General features: G+C 45.8%; 2 protein-coding genes across 2 annotated transcripts in view; one reads left to right on the forward strand and one right to left on the reverse strand.

Moving 5' to 3' along the window:
* The window catches only part of APCDD1L (APC down-regulated 1 like), a 67,601-nt gene extending 62,641 nt beyond the window's left edge, over window positions 1-4,960 (forward strand). Inside the window, exon 8 of the transcript XR_014235969.1 lies at window positions 3-4,960. The gene's annotated coding sequence lies outside the window, so the exon portion shown is untranslated. The remainder of the gene's footprint in view (window positions 1-2) is intronic.
* VAPB (VAMP associated protein B and C) overlaps window positions 1,074-21,081 on the reverse strand; it is a 55,032-nt gene continuing 35,024 nt past the window's right edge. The window contains exons 3-6 of the mRNA XM_082361644.1: window positions 16,300-16,403; window positions 12,667-12,747; window positions 10,517-10,693; window positions 1,074-8,237 (exon numbers count right to left, since the gene is read on the reverse strand). Of these exons, the coding sequence (XP_082217770.1) occupies window positions 8,079-8,237; window positions 10,517-10,693; window positions 12,667-12,747; window positions 16,300-16,403 (521 nt within the window). The 3' untranslated portion in view covers window positions 1,074-8,078. The remainder of the gene's footprint in view (window positions 8,238-10,516; window positions 10,694-12,666; window positions 12,748-16,299; window positions 16,404-21,081) is intronic.

The following is a 21,081-nucleotide window of genomic DNA, read 5'->3' on the forward strand; positions in this document are numbered from 1 at the left end:
AGATCCTTTACCGTATGAGAAGCTGCTCAGCCTCACGTAAAGAAACCACAAATTAAAGCTGGGAAACCAAGTGCGCTTTTCAGATGAGCAAAGATCAAAAAGGTGGACGATGCAACATGCTGGTGAAGGAACAGGGAAGGAGGCGGTGCTGGGACCACGTGCTGCCACGTCCTCTGGAAGACGAGGTGGAGTCACATGACCAATTTTACGTGCAGGCGCCCTTTCCTGTTTCTCTTCCAGGAACTGTCTCATTTACAGGGGAGTCTGCTGTAGCTGTGTTTGCAGCAGCGAGACTAGAAATGACTTAAGTGCACCTCATAGAGGGCTGGTTAAGGAAATGATGGGCACATCACCCAGAGAACTACAGAACCATTCAGATGTGTTGTGGCCATGAAATGATCTCCAAGATGCATCACAAAGTCCACAAGCAGCACTCAGGATGGGGTAGGGCGTGTGTGCTGCCGCTTGTGTGCAAGAAAACACGAGGGCTCTGTGTACACAGGCACACAGGGAGAGGCTCTCTGGAGAAAGTCTAACAAGAATGGGGCACAGGAGCCCCTGGAGAGGGGAGCGGGCTTGGGCCTGGGGGGCACTGACTTGGAGCTGTCTATCCTTTGGTCTTGTATGAAGTCTTACTGTTTACATGTGTAACTTTCCCCAAAGAGGTTAAAATGTTTTCAGTAATGTTTTAACAAGATAACATCAGAAGATGGAGCCTATCAGCCACGGCTTAAAGACCAGCACCACCCCACCTTGCAGGCTTGGAGGCAACTTAACACCAGTGAGCAATCAGTAAATCCATGACAAACGCCTCCCTCAACAGGAAAACACGGGGATGCAGGCGTGGCCCCCATGCTGAAGCTCTCTGGGCAAAAGTTTCCTCATCAGTAAAATGAGAAGCTTGACCTAAGTCATCCCATAAGTCTGTTTTTGGGCACAAAATACCTGATTGTTCACTTAAACCAATTTCATGTTCCTAAGAAGTGGTGAGAGAGGGCTGTACTGTCTTCTCTAAAGCACAGCTAAATTGCTCATAGGCCATCCATTCAAAATAATTGTACACTGAAGCATCCTTTAAACATATTCAGAGCACAGAATTTATTGAACATAATATGGAGATGGCTAGTACAAAAGTTCATGCCTCAGCAGGGCAGGTTTCGTCAGGCTGACACGGAACATGTGAGAACATGCTGTGAACGGCTCCTTCGAGCTGGACACTGCAGAAATACACCTCCTTCCCTCCGGGAAACAGAAAATTAGCCATAAAACCGTGAATTTATTACATATCAGATAACCAACACGTACGATGGTAAAGAGTCCTTTCCTACACCAACTTTTTAAATGAATTCCATGTCAAAACAGGGCATACAACTTAAAATATATAAAAGAAAAATTATGAAAATGAAAGCATTCTAAGACATCTCTTAAAATACTCAATTCCCAAAATGTTAACATATACTGAAGTCAGAACAAAATCCCCGATCACAAGCCACAGAGATCTTTTTTCAGGACAGGGAGTGAGATACAAAGCATGGAAAGAACAGCACGTGTGACTGAAACTACTTCTTTACTCAAAAAAGTTGAGAGGAGGTGAAGGGAACATTTAAATTAAAATAGATCATTTTGAGTCTCTATAAGAAGTTCCAAATGGCAGCAGTTTATAAATTGTCTTTAAAAAAAACGAAACACTAGCAAAAGAAAGAACCAAGTGTATTTTGCGTTTTTCTATGTAGCAGCGTGAGTCACCTTACTGAGGCTGCTTACGAATGAAAAACACAAAAACACAATCTTTCCCACTGAGTAATTTCTCAGCATCTCATTCAGGATCAGACACAGAGAAGGTAAATCGATCAACGTTTGCTGAATGAGGGAGTGGTGAAAAGCAAGAAGCAGTTCTTGTACACATGGTCTCAGTAGGACAGACAGTAAACTCTGACCTTTGAATCCAAAGAAAATTGTCAAGGGGAAAAAAGTATTTTTAAATGAATGCTGCACTAGAGGTTAACAGCTGAATTTAAGTTACTTCTAAAATACAAAAGACAGATGGGAATGCAGGCAGCCAGTTGATAAAAAGAACCAGACCTCTTCGTATTCCATGGAAAACCGTCGAGTCGATGTGGGAAACATGCACGCTAATTTATCATCCTAAATCACAAAAAGCTATGCATTCTTGTTAGCACTAAGCCTTCATGAAATCGGGTTAAGATATCTGATTTGTCTCCCCTAGTTGGCAGTCGCTGAAGGAAACAAACAAACAAAAAGTAACCTGTTCTGTTTCGGCCAGACTGGGCGCTGGGTACCAGCGAAAGGAAACCTTCCGGGACGGCAGCTGCACCTCCCGGAGGGAGCCGGGCGGACCTCCTGCCGCTCAGGACGCAGAAGTGAGCAGGACAGGGAGCGAGCATCAGTCCGGCACCCACCCTCCCTGAGCCAGATGGTTAAATACACATCGACCCTGCAGTGTAAGACAGTAACTCTAATAGGGTATTGTCGCAGGATCAACGTTTCCTGGTTTAAAAACAAACATGAGCACTTACTTAGCAGCAGAAAACTATTATCCCACGGTACTGTTTTATTCAACTGACATCTTTTAATCACAGCGATCCGTATTGTGGCAACATTCCAAGGTATCATAATTGCAAATGTATATGGCATGTTAGATAACAGCTATGTTTTTGTTGCTAGTTCTTTCTTCCTTTCCTACTGATCGGATGCAGACATTTTCTAATGAATTATTTCCACTAAGAAGAAAACCTGAAGTAATTATATTGAGACAACCTCTCATCCACCTCTACTGGTTTCACTTTTAACTCTTAGACACAACTGTTTGTGTGTGCTCACGCCTTCTAAATTTTTCAGAATACCTCTGTAATGACAATAAAAAGGACACCTCGCTTTTCAGTGGCGGGGCCGTAGCTAACACAGTGGGGTCCGTGTCCGTCGGCACGGGGGTGTAGGGCCTTGTGCACCCCAACTCCTGTTCCTGGAGGCCAAGCCTCGTGTGCTAGGTACGCGGCTGGTGAGATTCGGGCGCGGGAGGAAAAGGGTCCGTGAACCTCGCTGGAGATCCATTTTCACAGCATGCCCAGCCTGCCTGTCCGCTGATGGCTCCTCACCGGGGTCCGCTATTACTGGCTCCCTCCGGCGATTTCCCGGAGAAGCACAGCGCTAACTCGGGGAGAGGTCTGAGACCAGCGGCTCAGCTGCTGTAAACCTCAGCAGGCCACTTCTGTGATACCAATTTTAATGAACTGCCTTCGCTTCCCATTTAATATACAAGTTTTGTAAAGCCTCCCTAGAAAGCCTTCTCATCATCACCTCGCTGAGACAAGCTAGTAATTTGCTTTCTCAAGCTCCCAAATTCATTGCCCAGGAGCATCATGCAGAGATCTTCAGGCAGTGAGAAAATGGAAAACACACATTGCTTCACTGTCTGAAGTGTGTTCAGTTTCAAAATGCAAAATAAAAAGCATCCGAAGGAGAGTCCTGATTCTGTCTACTTTATCTTTAAAATAACCGCAGAAGGGATGAAGGCAAACACCTGAAAGGTGTACGAAGGTCAGCGCTGCTGAGATCAGCCCCCGTTAATTCACCGAGGCCTTTCTCGCTGCTCCTCTGAGTGGTTTTTGCGGTTGAAACAGCGTCTTGGCGATTTAGGCCCTCGCAGCAGGCTTCCCAGAGACTGACTTCATTCCAAATGAGAGGTTCTAAAAAGCTGCCCAGTTTAACCTCCTGGAGGCTTCATTTCCTCATGTGCAAAACCAGAGCCCTCATGCCCCCACCCCCATCACAGTCGTCGTGAGCATTAAGTCAGTGAGTGAACCTATCGGACGCTCTGCACGGGGTGGGAGGGCGTCCTAACAACAGCGACTTTCTCTGAGAGGTTACTGTCAAAGCAGCTCTGGCTGGGGAAGGCTTTTAAAAAGACTAGTAAGTTTTCTCCGAACCCAATCGGGCCAGGAACCCTGAGGGACCCCGCTTCTCGTGGGGCACACGTGGTCCCAGGCTGCCCTTTCGGGTCTCATCGGATCCACGTGTCCTGAGCTGGAGTCCTCCGTCTACCGCGCAGGGGACTTTCTAAATACAACCCCATTCCCGCTCATCTGTCGGCGGCAGCAGCCTCGGCCCAAGCTTCACGGAGCCAGGCCTCCTCACAGTGGGAACTCTGATAATCCCATGTATTATTTAAAGCTCCTCCTCCTCTAGCCCGACCGTCTCAACAGGAAGAGGCCGCTCCCGCCCCAGGGCCCCAGCGAGACACAAGTCAGTGAACTGCCATCGCCAGCAGGGGAGCAGCGGCCTCTCCACCCGCCAAGGTCTCGGAGGTTAAATGTCACTCAAGTGTTCAAGGTGGCTTCCGAGCCCAAGTCCCACCTCGCTCGTTTTTTTTTTTTTTCCTTTTAATCAAGAATTTCACAAACAACCCACAACTAGAAACTTGTAATTGGGCCAGTTCTTTGGAGAAGGAACTGAAAATGACAAAAGGCATTCTATTTTGGCATGGATTCTGAGTTTGCAAATATAAAGATTTTTGTGTGCAAAAAATATAGGCACCATTTGAAAAATGTTAAGCTACTTACATATGGTACATATGCTATATATACACACACACACACAGCTTGTTCTCAAATTAATTTGAACGGCTATTTAGCTCAGAGCTATCACCTCATTCAGTTATATCTGACTCAACACAGCCTGCAAGTCCAGTGCTGATATCTTCCGATAGCAATTCTGTTCCTGGGATTTGTTTGAAAGCTTTTAGGTTTTCACGGATCACTGGAGGTTCTTCATTTCTCCCCCTTCTGTGTTATGTAGGTATAAGCCGTCTCTCTAGGCGTAAACTGTCCACTGGTAAAAATCAATTTTGATTTTATCAGTATTTATTAGCCCTGGTGCCAGCCAGCAGTTTAGAAGACTAGAGAAGGAAAACATGCAAACTAGGAGGAGAAAAAAAATTAAAGCCGGGTCCTCATACCTACAAATAACATAGTCTGCTGGTCTTTCAGGTATTTTTGTAAGCTGCCGAGGGAGCTTAAATTATCAATTTTTAAATTCAATCAATAAAAATTTACAGGACTCTGTTACTGCTTGCATCTCTCCCGTATCTGCGAGCCCGGTGGCGGGTATTTCTAAAACAAGGGCACCATTCTCCGAGGTGCCGTGAGCCAGTCACCAGGGCAGCAGGCACCGGGGCAGCCTGACTGTGCCCGCCCAGGCCCCCTTCCCGGCCAGCACCCTAACCAGCTTCAGCCTGGCTCGCTCTAAGCCAGTTTATTCCAGTGACTTGACTCTCACCCTCTCAGGACAGAACAGACCACGGGGCAGGACCGCACATCCATCTACCTGCCTTACTCTCATTTTCCAGAAAAGACACCCAAAATGTGCATGCTTGGGACTTCCCACTGTGGCGCAGTGGTTAAGAATCTGCCTGCCAATGCAGGGGACACGGGTTCGAGCCCTGGTCCAGGAAGATCCCACATGCCGCGGAGCAACTAAACCCCTGCGCCACAACTACTGAGCCCACGAGCCATTAACTATTGAAGCCCACACGCCTAGAGCCCGTGCTCTGCAACTAGAGAAGCCACCGCAATGAGAAGCAGCACACGCACCGCAACGAAGAGTAGCCCCCGCTCGCCGCAACTAAAAAAAGCCCGCGCGTATCAACGAAGACCCAAAACATTCAAAAATAAATAAGTAAAATAAATAAAATTTAAAAAAAAAAACAAATGTGCATGCTTCTCCAGGTTCGAGATCTTGAGTGTTTATGGCTCTTAAAATGGTCCCTGAACCAGAGCGGCCCCTGCTCCACACACATTCTCCTCTCCTGGCACGCTCTTCACTGACCAGGGTCACTGGCATGGTGTCCGGTCTTCCCATCACCACCCTCCTCCTCTCCCTGGGGCAGGGGGGGAGATGTTCCCTTCTTCCACTCAGTCAAAAAGTTCAACAGGTGCTCACCAAGTCCTAGCCCCTAAAACAGAAAGAGGTTTCACAGGATGATTAGTTTTAAGAGACAACTTTGGATTTTAGATTTTGATTTTTAGCTACACACAAAATGCCACCATCCTCGGAGAAGCTGAATTCCTTCTAGATGTACACGAAACACTAAGTCACTTCCAAAGACCTAAAACACAAGTGTCCCAGGTACTCTTTTTGAGAACTTAGTCACTCGACTACAGGCGCCAGCAAACTCCAGTCTCACGGGCCAAATCCCAGCAGCTGTTCTTGTGAATAAAGTTTTAATGGCACACACAGCAACATCCTTTAAGAAAACGTTTACCAACTCCTGTTCTAGAGGAATGGGACTGTACTGCACCCCCAGGCACTATTTGAGGCGCCCCCCCCCCCAATCACTCTCCTTTCAAGATCATGAGGTGTTAGAAGCCACATAAAGAGTAATTTGTTGCAACTCCTACACTCAGATAGATTTTACTCCACTTAGAGAAAACAGCAGAAAGCACATGCTTCCCAGCTCAGTCTTCTCAACTCCCTTTCCTAAGTACCTGGGTCCACACGGAATAGAGGCTGGAGACTAATTTACAACCGGGCAGCCGGCCTTCCACAGCTTCACGCCATGGGTGTGTGGTCGAGAACTAGGTCTGTTCAACATTCACCGTGAGTTCTCAGGATGTACAGTAAACATGTTATTTCTCTTCGATTGGGTTCATTTTTAAATCAACCTTCCAATGACAAAATAATAATGATAAAAATAATGTCTCCCTCCCCCCGCCATTTAGCAAAAGTGACAAAATGACAAAAGAACTCTTAATTTGGGGGCTTTATTTTAATTTTTTTTTCTTTTTAAGATGCTACATAGTCAAACAGAATTGGATTGGTCTTTTATGGCATAAAATTAATTCACAAACTCTCAATCACTACTTGATGGATTATCTGACGTTTCTCTCCCAGCCCCTCCCAACCCCCCCAAGCCGGTTCCCTGTCTCCTCACCCCTCCGCCGCCTGACTCACCTGCCCTGGTCCCCAGCTAAGGCCACACGGGGAAGGTCAGGGCCACACTGGGGCACGTGTGCGGAAGCGTGAGTGGTGGCTGGGGAGCAGAGAAGGAAGAACAGCACAGAGACCGGCTACCCTTCCCCACAGAAAGCGTAACCTAGAGTTGACTGCCACTACGAAGCACGTCCCTCCCTATGAAAGCTGTTATTTATTTGCACAGAAAACCACTTCCTGGCAGCTGTTCTCCAACATTCCAATGAGCCGCACCTCCATATGTGTGTACAGCCCAGAACCTCCAGCAGCAATGCCAGCTTCACCCAGCAGTGTTAGGTAGCACAGGTGATTTTAGGCCACAGAGTTAATTATAATCTTGTGACAAGAAAACATGAGATGAAATACATTAAATAAGTTAAATATGCATTAAACATCTCTGAATAACAATTCAATCTCACGACATGAACCAATGGTTATCTAGCTTGGTCCCTTTAAGAGAACAAAGCCTTCACTGACTTTTATTTCCAGAGTATTGGGTCACTCAGGCAACATACACCTCCCACACGTGACGAGCAAAGCCGATGCTGCCACAGCGCCGTTCTTCTCGGCCTCAGACTCTGTCCATCAGTCCCAGGGAACTGACGGCCGGGGCGGACATGGAGGAGCAGCCCGGAGGGAGTGAGCCGCGTGGGGAGGACGCCTTGGGGGGGACGCACTCCCCACCGCGCTGGGCTCCAGCTCCCCGAGGGCCAGCGCCAACAGGCAAGGAAGAGTGTCGTGTTGGAAGAGAGGTGATCGGCAACGTGGACCAAGGCTACAAGTGTTTAAAATGACATGTACAACATGCCAGTCTCGTTTAATCACGGTTTCCCTTGTCATTAATAAGGATCATTCTTTTCCCCCAATCATTTACTATACGTGTTAAACTTTCTAAAAGATTGTTATTTTATGTTCTATGTGTGTGTGTGCACGCGTGCGGCAGCACACACGCGCAGGGAGGGGTAATTTAAAGGCAAGACCTGTGAGATGTCATCATACATTGACTTCTTTTTACACACGGTTATGATACATTTAAATCCCATGATATGGCAGAGCCATCAATCCAATTTACCATCCTTTGCCTGCTGCCTCTACAAGGCGATCTTCCCTATGATTACACCAACGATAAAGAACAAAACCACCAGCGCGAGTAGCCGGGTGCTGAGGCCCTCCTCCTTCCCAGCCGTGGCTAACGCAGGAACGGGGCTGTTGCTCTGAGCTGCCTTTCTCATCCGAAGTCCATCTTCTTCCTACGGGAGCAAACACACGTTTCAAAGACAGTCCAAGGCACCAGAGCAGCAGTCAACTGTACAGCTTGGGGGATGCGGGGGGGAGGGGGGCGGTGATGCCCAGACTCGATCACGTGATAAGGTCCAACCTCCTCATTTTGCAAATGGAGAAACAAGCCTACAGAGAAGAAGAGACTGGCTTGAGGCCACCAGGAAAATACTGCCAGGAGCCCCTCTTTTCTCCCATCCATCCTACACAATGCTGCTGGGTACCATTTTATACCACACATCTAAGCAGGGGACTCCCTGGTTCCCCATGATTTACAGAAAAAAACTCTTAAGAGAAAAGAATCACAAGAAATGACCAAGTGGGGGACCTGGAAGCTTTCGAAGATAGAGCTCTGTATATAGCTGAAATCTGATGAGTTACAGGTAGACTGCTGATCAAAACTGTGATGTGTGTAATATCAAGATGTAACTGAGCTTGATACATGCATCTCAAATATTTTCTACTTAACGCATGGAATTCCCACCAAAGAAGTGACGCTCTTTCTCATACACATGAAGATAACGTGGCCATTTTCCCCCGCACACACAGACCTGTAAGAACAGAAACTTTTTCTTTCTCCACGTCCCCAAACGGGGCGCACACCAAGGCTTTCCTACTCCGGCTAGTCACCCCTCGACTCATCCCTGATGCCCACACAGCAGCTGCACTTTCTCTTCTTCTCCTTCAGTTCGTTCACATTCACCAAGTGCCTAGCAGGTCTTGAAGACAACAGGCATCCCACCCATCGAGCAGACTTTCCGTGACACTCATGGCCATCTCGGTGGCACCGCTCATCACACTGGTTATCAGTACTCGTGTCGGGGCCTCCCCCGATACCCTGGTTAACAGGAAGCTTATCTTAAGGGCAGGGACTGCCTGTGTCTGTAGCCACAGAGTGGGGTACGCGGTAGGGCCTCAGGAAATGTGCTGGCCAAACGGAACGATGAAACAACACAAAACAAGAAATCAGCGTTTGGCAAGATAAAGAATCTTCTAATGTCAAGATTGGTCTGATAATATTTTAAAGACACTCTGCTCATGGGGCGTGGCCACTACGACTGCATGGTGATAAATGACTGGTGCTATTCGATTAATTTCAAAAAAAAAAAAAAAAAAAAAAAATGGGCACAGCAATACAGCATTTATTTTATTGGGTTTATATACAAGCTATTTCTACCTATTTATCACTTTAAATGGCACAGAAGTCTGTTTCTGAAGAGCAATACATTCAAGGAGAAGCTTTAGGCGTATCTTAGATTTTTAGCCAAAAAGTAGTGTGTCAGCTTCATAATTTACTCCTTACTAAAAGAAGTCACTGAATGAGGCAAATCAAGATTACTGCAAAGAAAGAAGATGATGCCATTTCCCAAACTCTGTCAGCCCTCCTGTATCTACTACCTTGTCAGAATTAAGAGAAGGAAAAGTCAACTGCCACGAATTTATGACGTGTACCTGGTGCTACGCAGTGAAAGAGTGAAAAAGCCTATCATGTGGTTGGGGGACATGATCACAATGAAGAGAACAGATCGGCCTCGAGATTTAAGCTGCAACAAAAGACCCTATGATCAGACGTTCAGAAATGCTCTCTTTAATACTGTGTATGAAACAGACATACTTTTAACACTGGAAGGGGCCTTAAAGTGGTTTTATGAACAGAGGCCTGGGAGCCACCGTGACTAACAAAGATTCACAGCGAGTCCAAGTTTGGCTGGTCGTTTCCACAACACCGCAGGCCTCCAAGGCCAAGAGAAGTGCACCTGCCTCCCTCCAATGCCAATGCCAACCGCCGGGTCGATGGCCACAAGCTGGAGACTCTGGTTCCCGGCAATTTCCACCCATGTACGGCGACAGCTTCCCATCTCCAGTCTCCTCACCGCGTTAACAGCAGGATAAGACCGTACTGCCTAGACCTATTTAGGATCCTCATGAATCAGAATTATGCCTGTGTTAAAACACAGTACAGGTCAGTATTTATCCACTTAAAAAAGATTCCCATCCAGTGGGGATGGAGTGGGGTTTGAACATGTGAATTCAAGATAACCACTGCTGTTTTATTTTTAGTCTCAGAACTGAATTTCAATTTACACTAATGGATTGTTTGTTTGTTGTTTTTTTTACGAGGTGACAAGAGTTTATATTGTGCAAATATAAAACAGCTCTACAAATTCAGGGGTCCATCAACTTCCCCACCCAAGATCCCAGTGAAAAAGCCCCTGTTCCCTGTAGATGATCAGAAATAAAACGCTGTTACCTTGAACTGCTTGTTCTCTTCCCGCAGCCTCTGAACTTCACTCTGCAGCCGCTTACATTCTTCCATCACCTTCTTAACTTCAGTGTCATCCAAAGAAGAACTCAGAGCTTTAGACACTGTTGGTGTTTCTGTCTTTGATGCAGTTGTGGATATAATTTTATTTATTTCTACATCATGCTGTTCAGAAATAAATGAAAGCCCAAGTGTCACCAACTATGTAATAAAGGACTTTTTTATGCAAAGTAAAGTAGTTCTCAGGAAATACCACACGTGGTAGCGTTTCATCCACACTGTAAAATGTGACATTTACTTTTAAAATGGATCACTTTATCTAGTATCTTAATAATCTAAAGCAACTGCGCTCCAGAAATTATGGATAAGGGCAAATAATGAAGTTCAGCTGACACTAACACTTCAAAGAAAGAGAGAAGGGGCCGTGCATACTGCACTATCAAATTCCTGCCATGCAAAAATTAGCATACTGTAACTGTGCAAGCTCAGGAATTATCAGCCACAAATTACTGTCACCACGAAGATCTGAACACCCCCAGGACTGGCTGAGCGGGGGTGGAAGAAGGCCAGAGGGGACGTAACACAGAGGGCGATTTATTTCACGAACTTAGAAAACTCTGAAGATGGAATGAAGGTGCAGTAAGCTCAGCGTCTACAATATTTCAGTCTGGGGAAGCACCACATTCCTCCAGTTCCTCGGCCGAGACTGCGCTGTGACACGCTCTGGAGACCGGCTGGGGATGAATCGGTAAGTGGGGGGAGGGCATGGAAGCACTCAGGTGTGTCGGGAAAATAAAGTAACTGGGATCGTTGCCCTGGGGGTTCCACGCAGCAAACTGAAAACTAGGAGCTCTACCCCTCGTCTCCCAAGTGAGAAGAGCGAGGCCCTGAAAGGCAAGGCCCCAACATACAGAGCTAATCACCTAGCACAGAGCTGGGACCAGAATACAGATCTCACAGCGTCCACAACTGACCTTCCCAGGACAGAACGTGTAACGGGAAGGGGGAAGGAAAAAAAGAAAAAAAGACCAGTGCCATTCAAACCAACAGGATAATGATAGTGGTCAATTATTGAGTAGAAAGAAAATGCTACGTGGTTTTGACACAAAGCATCAGCATTCCTGGAGATGGCTATGGATAATGTTGAGAAGGTGAGCATTTCTATTTCCCACCTCCAGCTGTTAACAGCCAGGGTGGTTGAATGTTCTGCATGTGTTTTAAACTGTGTTTTTAATACAATTTATTGTAAGTTTTTTGACTAGGTTGAAGGGAGGTCCACGTTAGCATTACAGATACAGTCTTCTCTCTCCAACTGGTCACAAGCCAGGGCCACGACAGGCTTATCCCTTGGGTTTCACACAGAGAAAAGTGAGCTGACAGCTTGGAGGAAGTCGCTCCTTGCCCCCACCAGCTCGGAAAGCAAAGGGGGTGATTCTCAACAGGGGATGATTTTGCCCCAGCAAGGGCACATTTGTCAATATCCGGAGACATTTCTGGTTGTCACAACTAGGGGGTGCTACTGGTATCTAGTGGGCAGAGGTCAAGGATACCGCTACACATCCTGCAAGGCACAGGACTGCCCCCACGGCAAAGAATTATCCCGCCCAAGCCCAAGTGTTAACAGTGCTGAGGTTGAGAAATCCTACTCTAAAAGCATATTTTGACTGAAGAGGTGGGTGGGGTTCAAGGGGTAGAGAGGTGGTGCTGAGGGAAAGTGTAGACGGGGAAGCCTACAGGCGGCACTTTGTGAAACAACAGAACCTCAGAGCTCACCACCACCTGCCCACCAAGCACCCTGATAAACGGCAAATTATTCCGTTTTGGTCTTATCCACTGTTAAATAGCAACCTGTAACTTTGCCAAGTCAAAGAAGCTCTTTGGAATTTATGACATTTCAACAGCCAACAGGTTGCACTTTTCAAAGGGAAAAAATGTTTCAATTAGCTGTCTTTCTGCAAGTCTCTCAAAGGCAGATTTCATGAAGGCCCACTTATTTGTTAACTTCAGCTTATTTTTTTCTTCATACATCAGAAGAAGGAAAATAATTTGCCAACTTAAATCTTGGTTTTGCGGGAGATGGTATGCAAATAAGCATCAGCTTGCAACATTCAATTACTGTTAACTATAAACATACTTACTGGTTTATCATTTTCTGCTGGCAATTCAAACACACATCTAAGTTTTGAATCCATAAGGTCTTCCGGTTTTGCCTCCTTCCACTAAAACAATTTAAATTTAATAATCAGGATATTATAAAGCTGCTGGAAGAATAATTTTCTTCCTATAACTGACAATTCCAGAAAAATACTCTTAATGAGAAAGCCCTGATGTATATCAAATAAAGAACTTAAGTCTGCTGAGATTTCACTATTTTTAACATGACAAGATTAAATACACTAGCTCTCCCGAATACTTATCACTCTTCACAAACCCCCGTCCTGCCGCCTGACTCCTCAAAGTCCACCAGGGCTCCTCCTGTCGCCCGTCTATGGACAGCACGCGGGACAGAGAAGACCACCTCTGAACCAAGAGGAGTCTTCTAAACTGCAACTGGATGGCCTAAGGACATCTGGGCTCTCCTTAAGAAAACACAACTTACTCCGCAGGGCACATCCTTCTTAAGAGAGAGTAAGCACGCGCTATCTGGGAGTGGTTTTAGAACACTGCCAACTACCAACAGGGCACAAGAACTGGCTGGCAGGCCACTCTCTGTGATCACCGCTGTCTGGGCTGACCCCCACTGCCCCAGCCTGCTGGTAGTAACATCTTCCTGACTAAATCCATGTTCTGGGATGATGCACTTCCGGCTTACTCCTCCTCCCCTTGGCAGGGGAGGACAGGAATTCCAGGTGTTCTGATAATTATAGACCAGCAGAGCAGGAAGGCTGCAATACAGAAAAAGGAACGAACTCCCCCACCCTCACCCCAGAACCATGCAGGAGGCAGCGAGAGCAACACAGTACCAAGAGCCAAAAATGGGAAACAGTCTTTATGTCGAACAATAGGGAACCACCAAATACACCATGGCAGGTACAGTCAATGGAATAGCATGCCATTCAAGGGATACTGAGGAGGGTTTAATTACATGGGGAAAATTCGCAGGATATTAAAGTGAAGAAACTACAAGCAATATTTTAAGTCTGTTCCTCTGCGTGCGCGTGCGCGCGCGCACACACACACACACGGTGTACTGTGTGCCTGCGTGCGTGTGTCAAAAGAACACCGGGCAAGGATCATCTCTGGGCGCCAAAAATCACCACGTGAAAGACTGCTTGCCGGCAAGCAGGATGTTCATGTGGTCTCCCAGTATCTGATTCCTCTGAGTATCACAGAGTACCTATTAACCACAAGGGGGAAATGTGCTTTGACACTGGGGAGAGCTGGCATTCACCATCTTAACCAAGTAAGCAAACGTAGTGTCACCAAAAGAGGGACAACACAGCATTAAATGCCTTCTGATATGATGCAGCATACATGACACCACCTAGGGAATATTCTTGCCAAAAAAAAAAGAAACAAAACCATTTAACCTGAATTTAATCATGAGGAAATAACTGGACAAACCCAGAATGTGGGATATTCTACACGTCAACTGGCCTGGACTGTAAAAAGGCTGAGGGTGCTCTAGCAGAAGAAAAACTAAAGGCCGTTTTTGGAACAACTGGAAAATGGTGAACATGGGTATGGGTTTCTCGATTAAACATTACTGAATTAACGTTAAGCTTCTTATCTGTGATAATAGGACTTCGGCTATGTAAGAGACTGTCCTTGCCTGAAGCAGTTAGGTGGTGAAGTGTCATGAAGTCTGTGTCTTACAGTCAAGTAGTTCAGCAAAAAAGGAAGTTTATGACAGCAACGAAGCAAACGTGGCAAAATGTTAAACGGTGCATCTTAGTAAAGGTTAGGTGAGTAGGCACTACTATTTTTTCAACTTTCTGTATATCAAAATATAAAGAAAAATATTTTAAAGTAAAGAGAAAGCACAAGGCTCTCATTAACAGTGGTTGGGTTTAGTATAAACAAATTACAGGTCACTTAGTTTTATTTTTGTTCATTTGTATATTTCCAAAATTTCCAACAATGTACATTTCATATAAAAAAATTTTAACTGTTATAAAAGTTATCATGGAAGTAAAATTCGCCTTTATTGTATATAGAGTGCCTGGCCTATAACAGTGCCCAGATAAAACAGCTGCCAGATGCCAGACACTATGCCAAGTGTTCTACACACACAGAACATTTAATCCCACAACAGCCATGTGAACTAGGTTTTCATCCCCATTTTACACGTGACCAAACCCTCAAGAGAGTTAATGAACATCGCCCAAGGCCACAATGTTAGTAAAAGGCAGAACTCAGCTTCACACCCAAGGCACCCAAGCCCATGCTCTTTTCACCAAGCCATGCAGCAAAAGCCAAACAGAATATATTCTTGGATATCCCATATTTTGCATTTGCCATACATTTCCTTGATCACACAAAGTAACATGAAGTGACACATCATGTTCCAGGAAATAAAAGTAGTGAATGTCTCAACAGTCATTCCTATTCAAAGGAATCTTAAAGGAAGACTACTCTCACTGATCTCTCTGAAACCCCCAAATAGCTAGCTTACCCTTCATTTCCTACCCAGAAGTTAAACATGCATGAAGGTGGTCAGTTATGCTTTTCCAAGATGAAAAGCAGCAGCTGTGTGGTGGCACGGGGACGTGAAGGTAGGCTGTGCATGGAACAGCCCTTAGTATAAAACTTCGAAAGGAAAGCAGCAGTACGGTGTGACCCCTAGCTAACTCAAGTTTGCAGGCATTCCTCGGGTGACTTCAGGCTCTTAGTCTCAGTCGGCAAACTGCCAAGTGGTGAAATGTTGAGGCAGTCCTGGCCTTCTTTTCCAAACTGTGAGGGCTAGACAGTCTGTTCTCACTGGTGCTGTGGATTTCAAGGTTTATCAGTATATTGTGATTCACACTCACAGCACCAGGATGCCTGCTGATTTATTCCAGTGAAACCTTAGGGAAGAACTACCATTATAATCTTCTTCTAGAAAAATCAGTACGAGGGATTGATTGCAGGGCCCCGCCCCCATGGCTACCAAAATCTCAAGACCCTCACATAAAATGCTAGGACCGTTGGCCCCCCATATCCACAGATGCAGAACCCACAGAAATGAAGGGCCAACTGTAGTATATCAATTATTTATTTTATGAAAATGAAGTCATCTTATTTTTACCAAAATTGAGACGGAGTTAAACATGTACTTAAGTGGGGGGGGGGGGGGAATGAAGGAATCTTGGGGAAAACAACAACAACAAAAAACCCAGAATCATGCTTACCAGAACCAAGCATGAAAAAAAAATGCCTAAAGGGTTGAAGGATATTTAGTATTCAACTCTCTCCCATCCCTCTGGGTTCTGGAGGATGGGGAAGATGTGGTAGGAAGGTTCTCTATAATGAAAACTGTCCTTTTCTGTGGGGGGATGGGAGGGGGCTGAAGGGAGAGAATCCTCAGACCATTCAAGACACAATCCACCAGAACAAGGAACTGCTGAAGGAAACCAGATACAAAAGTCAGAAAAGAAGTGTTCTAAAAAGTTACATGAAATGTTAAAATCAAAGTTTTAGAAAAACCATAAAGGCAGTCAAAGCACAAACCTTGAAGGCACCATTCCCCTTTAAAATCAATTTTGACACATTTTGAAATGCATGCACCCACAATTCTGCACCTAATCATTTCTTTTAATTACTGAAAAAAGTAAGAAGCATTCAGTACTTACTACTGCTTCCATATCAGAAGTGTCAGTTGGAGCAAACATAGACTGAACCATAAACTTGTGTTTACTTTTCTCATTGGGATCATAATCGAAAGGCTGTAACATCACTGAGAAAGAAAATATTTCATTAGGAGGGTCAGAGCTTGGTTACCAGCACCCATTTGTTACATTAATTACTTGTAGTTTGGCTGTAAAGCAGTTTACCAGGATCCTCTCATCTGAGCCTTAAGAAGCCCCAGGTGAAGCGAGCAGGTCAAGATGACCAGCCTCTTCCTCCACTTTGCAGGTCTCAAACCCGAGGTCCAGGAACGTGAAGGGACTTGCCCCAGGTCCGACAGCAGGTCGTGGCAGAGCTAGGACTGGGGCTTAGGACCCAGGTCTTCTGATCCCCAGTCCACTCATCTGCCGCTAGGGCACACGTGACCAGACATCTGCTACGGACGGGCCTTACATCCAGGTCAACCAGGTAGAAACACCTGTGCCTGTTTTGCTCAAGAAGACACATGCAAATGGTCTCTTCAGGAACTAAAACAGAGTAATCCAAGACATCTAAGGAACTGTTTTAGCTTCTCTCTGTCCCATTTCCCACGTCAAAGTCATCAAAGTAATGCTTCAAATGCAATTTTGCCAAGAATGTTAGAGAATTTTCACAACCAGCACCCTCAGAGCATGGAGAAGACACCACCAGCTTATACCCTTTTTCTCCCTAAGAACCTAGGGGAGTCTCACCTAAGGGCCCCCTTGACTGAGCACACCCACTGCACTGAGGGAGGTGCCGTCCTGTTGCGACTGGCTGCCCTAGGACCTACCGCCCTACCCCATTAAATGACAGCTGCTTTAGAATACAGGTTTTGCTACAAGCCTTTGACTAAACCACACATCTCGTTAAGTTCCCTGAAAACTAACTTTTTCATACACAGGAAAAGCCCGTTGTAGCCCTGACCTTGATAAAGAGCTCCCCGGGACTGACCGTCTCCCTTGGGCCAGAAGCTCAGCTCTGCACTTCAGCTTTATCATTACCTCAAAGGCAGGTAATGTTGTGGAAGTTATTTTGATGGCTGTTTTTCAGACGAAAAAACTGAAGCACAGAAAGGTTAGCTAACCTGCCCAAGGTCACACTGTGGAGGAGTGGACACTCCGACGCAGGTGGTCTGACTGGAAAGCCAGTGCTCATGGGCACCACGAGGGGCTGGCCCTCTGTCCTCTGACAGTGTAAGTCCTGTCCTTCTCCACCAGCACCTCTGCTGCTGGGCACTCAGCAGCGTTCTCTGGCCCTTGAACACACTTGGAACTTCCCAGGTGCTTAAAGCCTCACAATCAACCACCCCCTGCAGCAGAGGAAGGGCACCTACCCTAAGCCCTAGCTTATAAAGGAATCTGGGACTCGACAAAGTGAAGGGACCTGCTCAAGGTCACTGTGCTGGGAAGCAGCAAAACTTCCACAAGCAGCCACGTGCCGTCAGCACCCCTTCAGCCACCATGGACACTCCAATTCGAGACGGGGTCACATCCCGCACCCCAGACCCACCATCACGTATCTCACAGAACCACGCATGATGAGGAAGAGAAATACAAACATCCCCCTCCGTCTCAGAGATGCATGGGTCCTTTCTCTCCTGGGGACAGAGAAAGTCTATCAATATGTTCAGTCTGAGGACCCCAAATCCAAAGTGTGACCATAAGCAGAGAGAACAAAAGGTTGTTTAAAACACAGGACCACTCTACTTGAAATTTTATTCTTGCAGATGTAAAGGCACAGTTCCATCCTGGAAAAGCAGTCCTTGCTGGTGGCCTGGGACCTGGCACGGAGACAACTCTGCCTCTGGCATCACTGAGCTAGCAGGAGCTCTCCTGTGGACAGGCCTGGAACATCACTACACACCTGGGCTTGACATTTAACCTCAGGGACAAATGACCAGATGAGCAGGTCAAAACCATGGACTCTTATTCTGAAGCTAAATTCCCATTGCGTTTTTTCCACCTGCAAGACTGCAGTAAGGAAGAGGCATGTGATAAGAAAGAAGCCAGTGTACCACATGCACTGTGTCCTCCCCGGACAGGAACTGTCACCTTTTTTTGGAGTTGGTCACAGTCTTCAAACTACTATCAGATTAATATTGATTTTAAAAAATTAAAGTGAATTAGGTTTTAAGGATTTCAGATCTCACCTGGCTGTGACAAAATCACGCTCTAGGATTTTTTAGAATTGGAAAGAAAAGAACTTTGTCCTAGACTACACTTAGATTTTCAGTAGGGCACAGCTCTAGTAGAAAAACTGCCTCATCCTTGAGGCTCTGCTTTCCCAGCTGTGAAGGGCTCTGAGGCTGAACGAGGATTCTCTGTAAAGAGCCCAATGCCCAGCAGATGAGAGCAATCAGAGACACTGCTAATTTTCAGAGAAGCTGGCTCTTTAGCTCCAATGACACTGGATCACACACAGAGAATGGATGGGTCCAGAGACCCTAACACAACCCCACATAAAGAGCCCCAGGAAGACCTGCTGTTCCCTTTCCACTCTTCTCCCCCTTCCTCCAGGAGGTACAAGCCAGAAAGAAGGGCTTGGGTTGCAGGCACGTCCTAAAGCAAACTGACCCTTCCTTTTTCTCTCTCTACCTCGCCCCAAGCTCCCATCCCCAATGCCATCGCAATGTCCCAAGAAAGGAAAATAACTTTTTACTAGGGCCTAGTACAGACTAGGCACCAAAGAAGGAATATTTTCCTTAGTTCTCCCATCAGTCCTCACAACAGTCATAAAGATGGCCATGTCTTTATGTTCTAGATGAGAAGACAGGGCTTGGAAAGGCTAAGTGGCCTCCCTCGGGTCCCACGGACAGCGTATTAACTGATGGAACCAGAGCTCTGCACTGGCTTTGCGTCCACAGTCCAACTTCCACACCACAGGTTCTCGAAGCGTTACTCGCAGACCTCGAGACCCACCCCTCAGGTGGTCCATAAAGTCAAAACTGCTCATAATAATACCAAGACGTTACATATTACATGCCTTTTCCACTGCATTGACATTCGAAGTGACGATCGGCACAAAAGCAACGGTGGGTGAAACTGCTAGTGCCTGAGCGCAGACTTTACTAAATTCCAACCCTTGACAATGCATCTTAGCACTCTGTACAATGAAATGACAAGTACACATCAAGCATTTCTGCTGCCTTGGGAGAAGCACCTGTGCAACTGTTCAGGTTGTGAGCTCAACTGGACGCTTTCTCATGGAACCATTTACTTGAAAGAACAACCGACAGAAAAACCATGGTTATTCACACCTGGGTATATGGCAGATATTTTCCTGAAAAATGAATGAAGTGAGCCTGTCACTTTAAGGAAAACAACTTATAGTTGTTGCCAGTGATAAAAACCAGGCATTCAAACAAAAGTTAGAATACTGGAAAACCTCTCTCTGCCACCAAGAGCTTCACAGTTTCCTAAAGATTTAAGGACTTTTCCAATGAGATCAGTGGGAATAGTAACGAATGTACTTTTTTGATACTGTATAATGAAACGTCAACAGTTGGAAGATCTGTATAACTCAGCTAGCATAATATTACCAAAGCCATCAAGTGCAAGAGAAACCAATACATTTTAGTGAAACAAAGTTCAAACGGCTCACTGACAGGGTGTCAGATTCTACACTGTACTAAACTTTAAGAAAGTGTCACTTGTCAAGTTTCGGTATAGTATCAAAGAATAATGTCTGTATTACCTGAAAAGGCTATTAAAAATACTCTTTCCTTTTCCAATACATATCTGTGGTAAAGGTGGTTTTACTTCATATATATTCACTAAAACAACACATTATAACAGACTGAAATGCAAACGCCAATGCCAATTGAGAGAACCCAGCCTGTCTTCTATTTGGCCAGAAATCAAGGAGATTTGCAAAACATACTGAATAAAGCCATAATTTTTTTGAAAAGTTATTTTCCACTAAAAATGTTACTGTTTGCATAACTGTATTTATTAAAGTTGTTACTAAAGAATACTTTTTAAATTTCTCAGTTTAATTTGCAATACAATAAATATTGATACAACACACAAATCAAAAAAAGCTCTTTTGGTCATTTATTTCTAAGAGTGTAAAGGGGCCCTGAGACCAAAAGGTCTGACCACCGTTATTCTACATCAAGCTGTCTTGCAGGCCTCTCGAGGAGGAAAATGCTCTGGTTACTCATTCAAGTGAAGGCACTGGTGGCTATGTGTAGTCCCCTTCTTGCGAGAATGTGCAGTTTGAAAGAGAAAGCAGCCTCACACAAACCAAGTCTTGAGTCCCGTATGTACCCAGGCCTCGGGCGGAGACAGAAGCACACGCGCACGTGTCCCTTACAGGGAGGGGACTGGGGTTCCCTGGGCTCCACTAACCAAACCACCCTGCAACCTCTTGCTCCACCTCTGGAGAAGGGCGCTGTCTGAGACCCCCTGCCACCCTCGGACCTTGCAGGTGGCATCAGCCCAACTCCAGGCCTAGAGCACGCTACCTGCCGAGTCGCCAGAGTGCAGAGCTAGAAGACCCTCAAGAGGATGTAACTGACATTTAGACCTCCGAGCTCAACAAGAATGTAAGCACACAAAGAAGTGGGTACTGGTGGTAACTAATCACCTTACAGGAGCACTGGACACAGCAGAGGTGGCAGGTCAAACACCCCTTCTGCAAAGGCAGGGACTCATGAAATAGAAACACAGATGCCCGATGCACTGGTGAGACTGGCAAGGTGAAAACTTTAAGCTGAGTGAAAATGGTGGCCGCTGGTGAACTTCAGGAAGCGCGGGGTGTGAGAC

The sequence above is a fragment of the Balaenoptera borealis genome (assembly GCF_965194805.1).
Source record: "Balaenoptera borealis genome assembly, chromosome: 16".
NCBI lineage: Eukaryota > Metazoa > Chordata > Mammalia > Artiodactyla > Balaenopteridae > Balaenoptera > Balaenoptera borealis.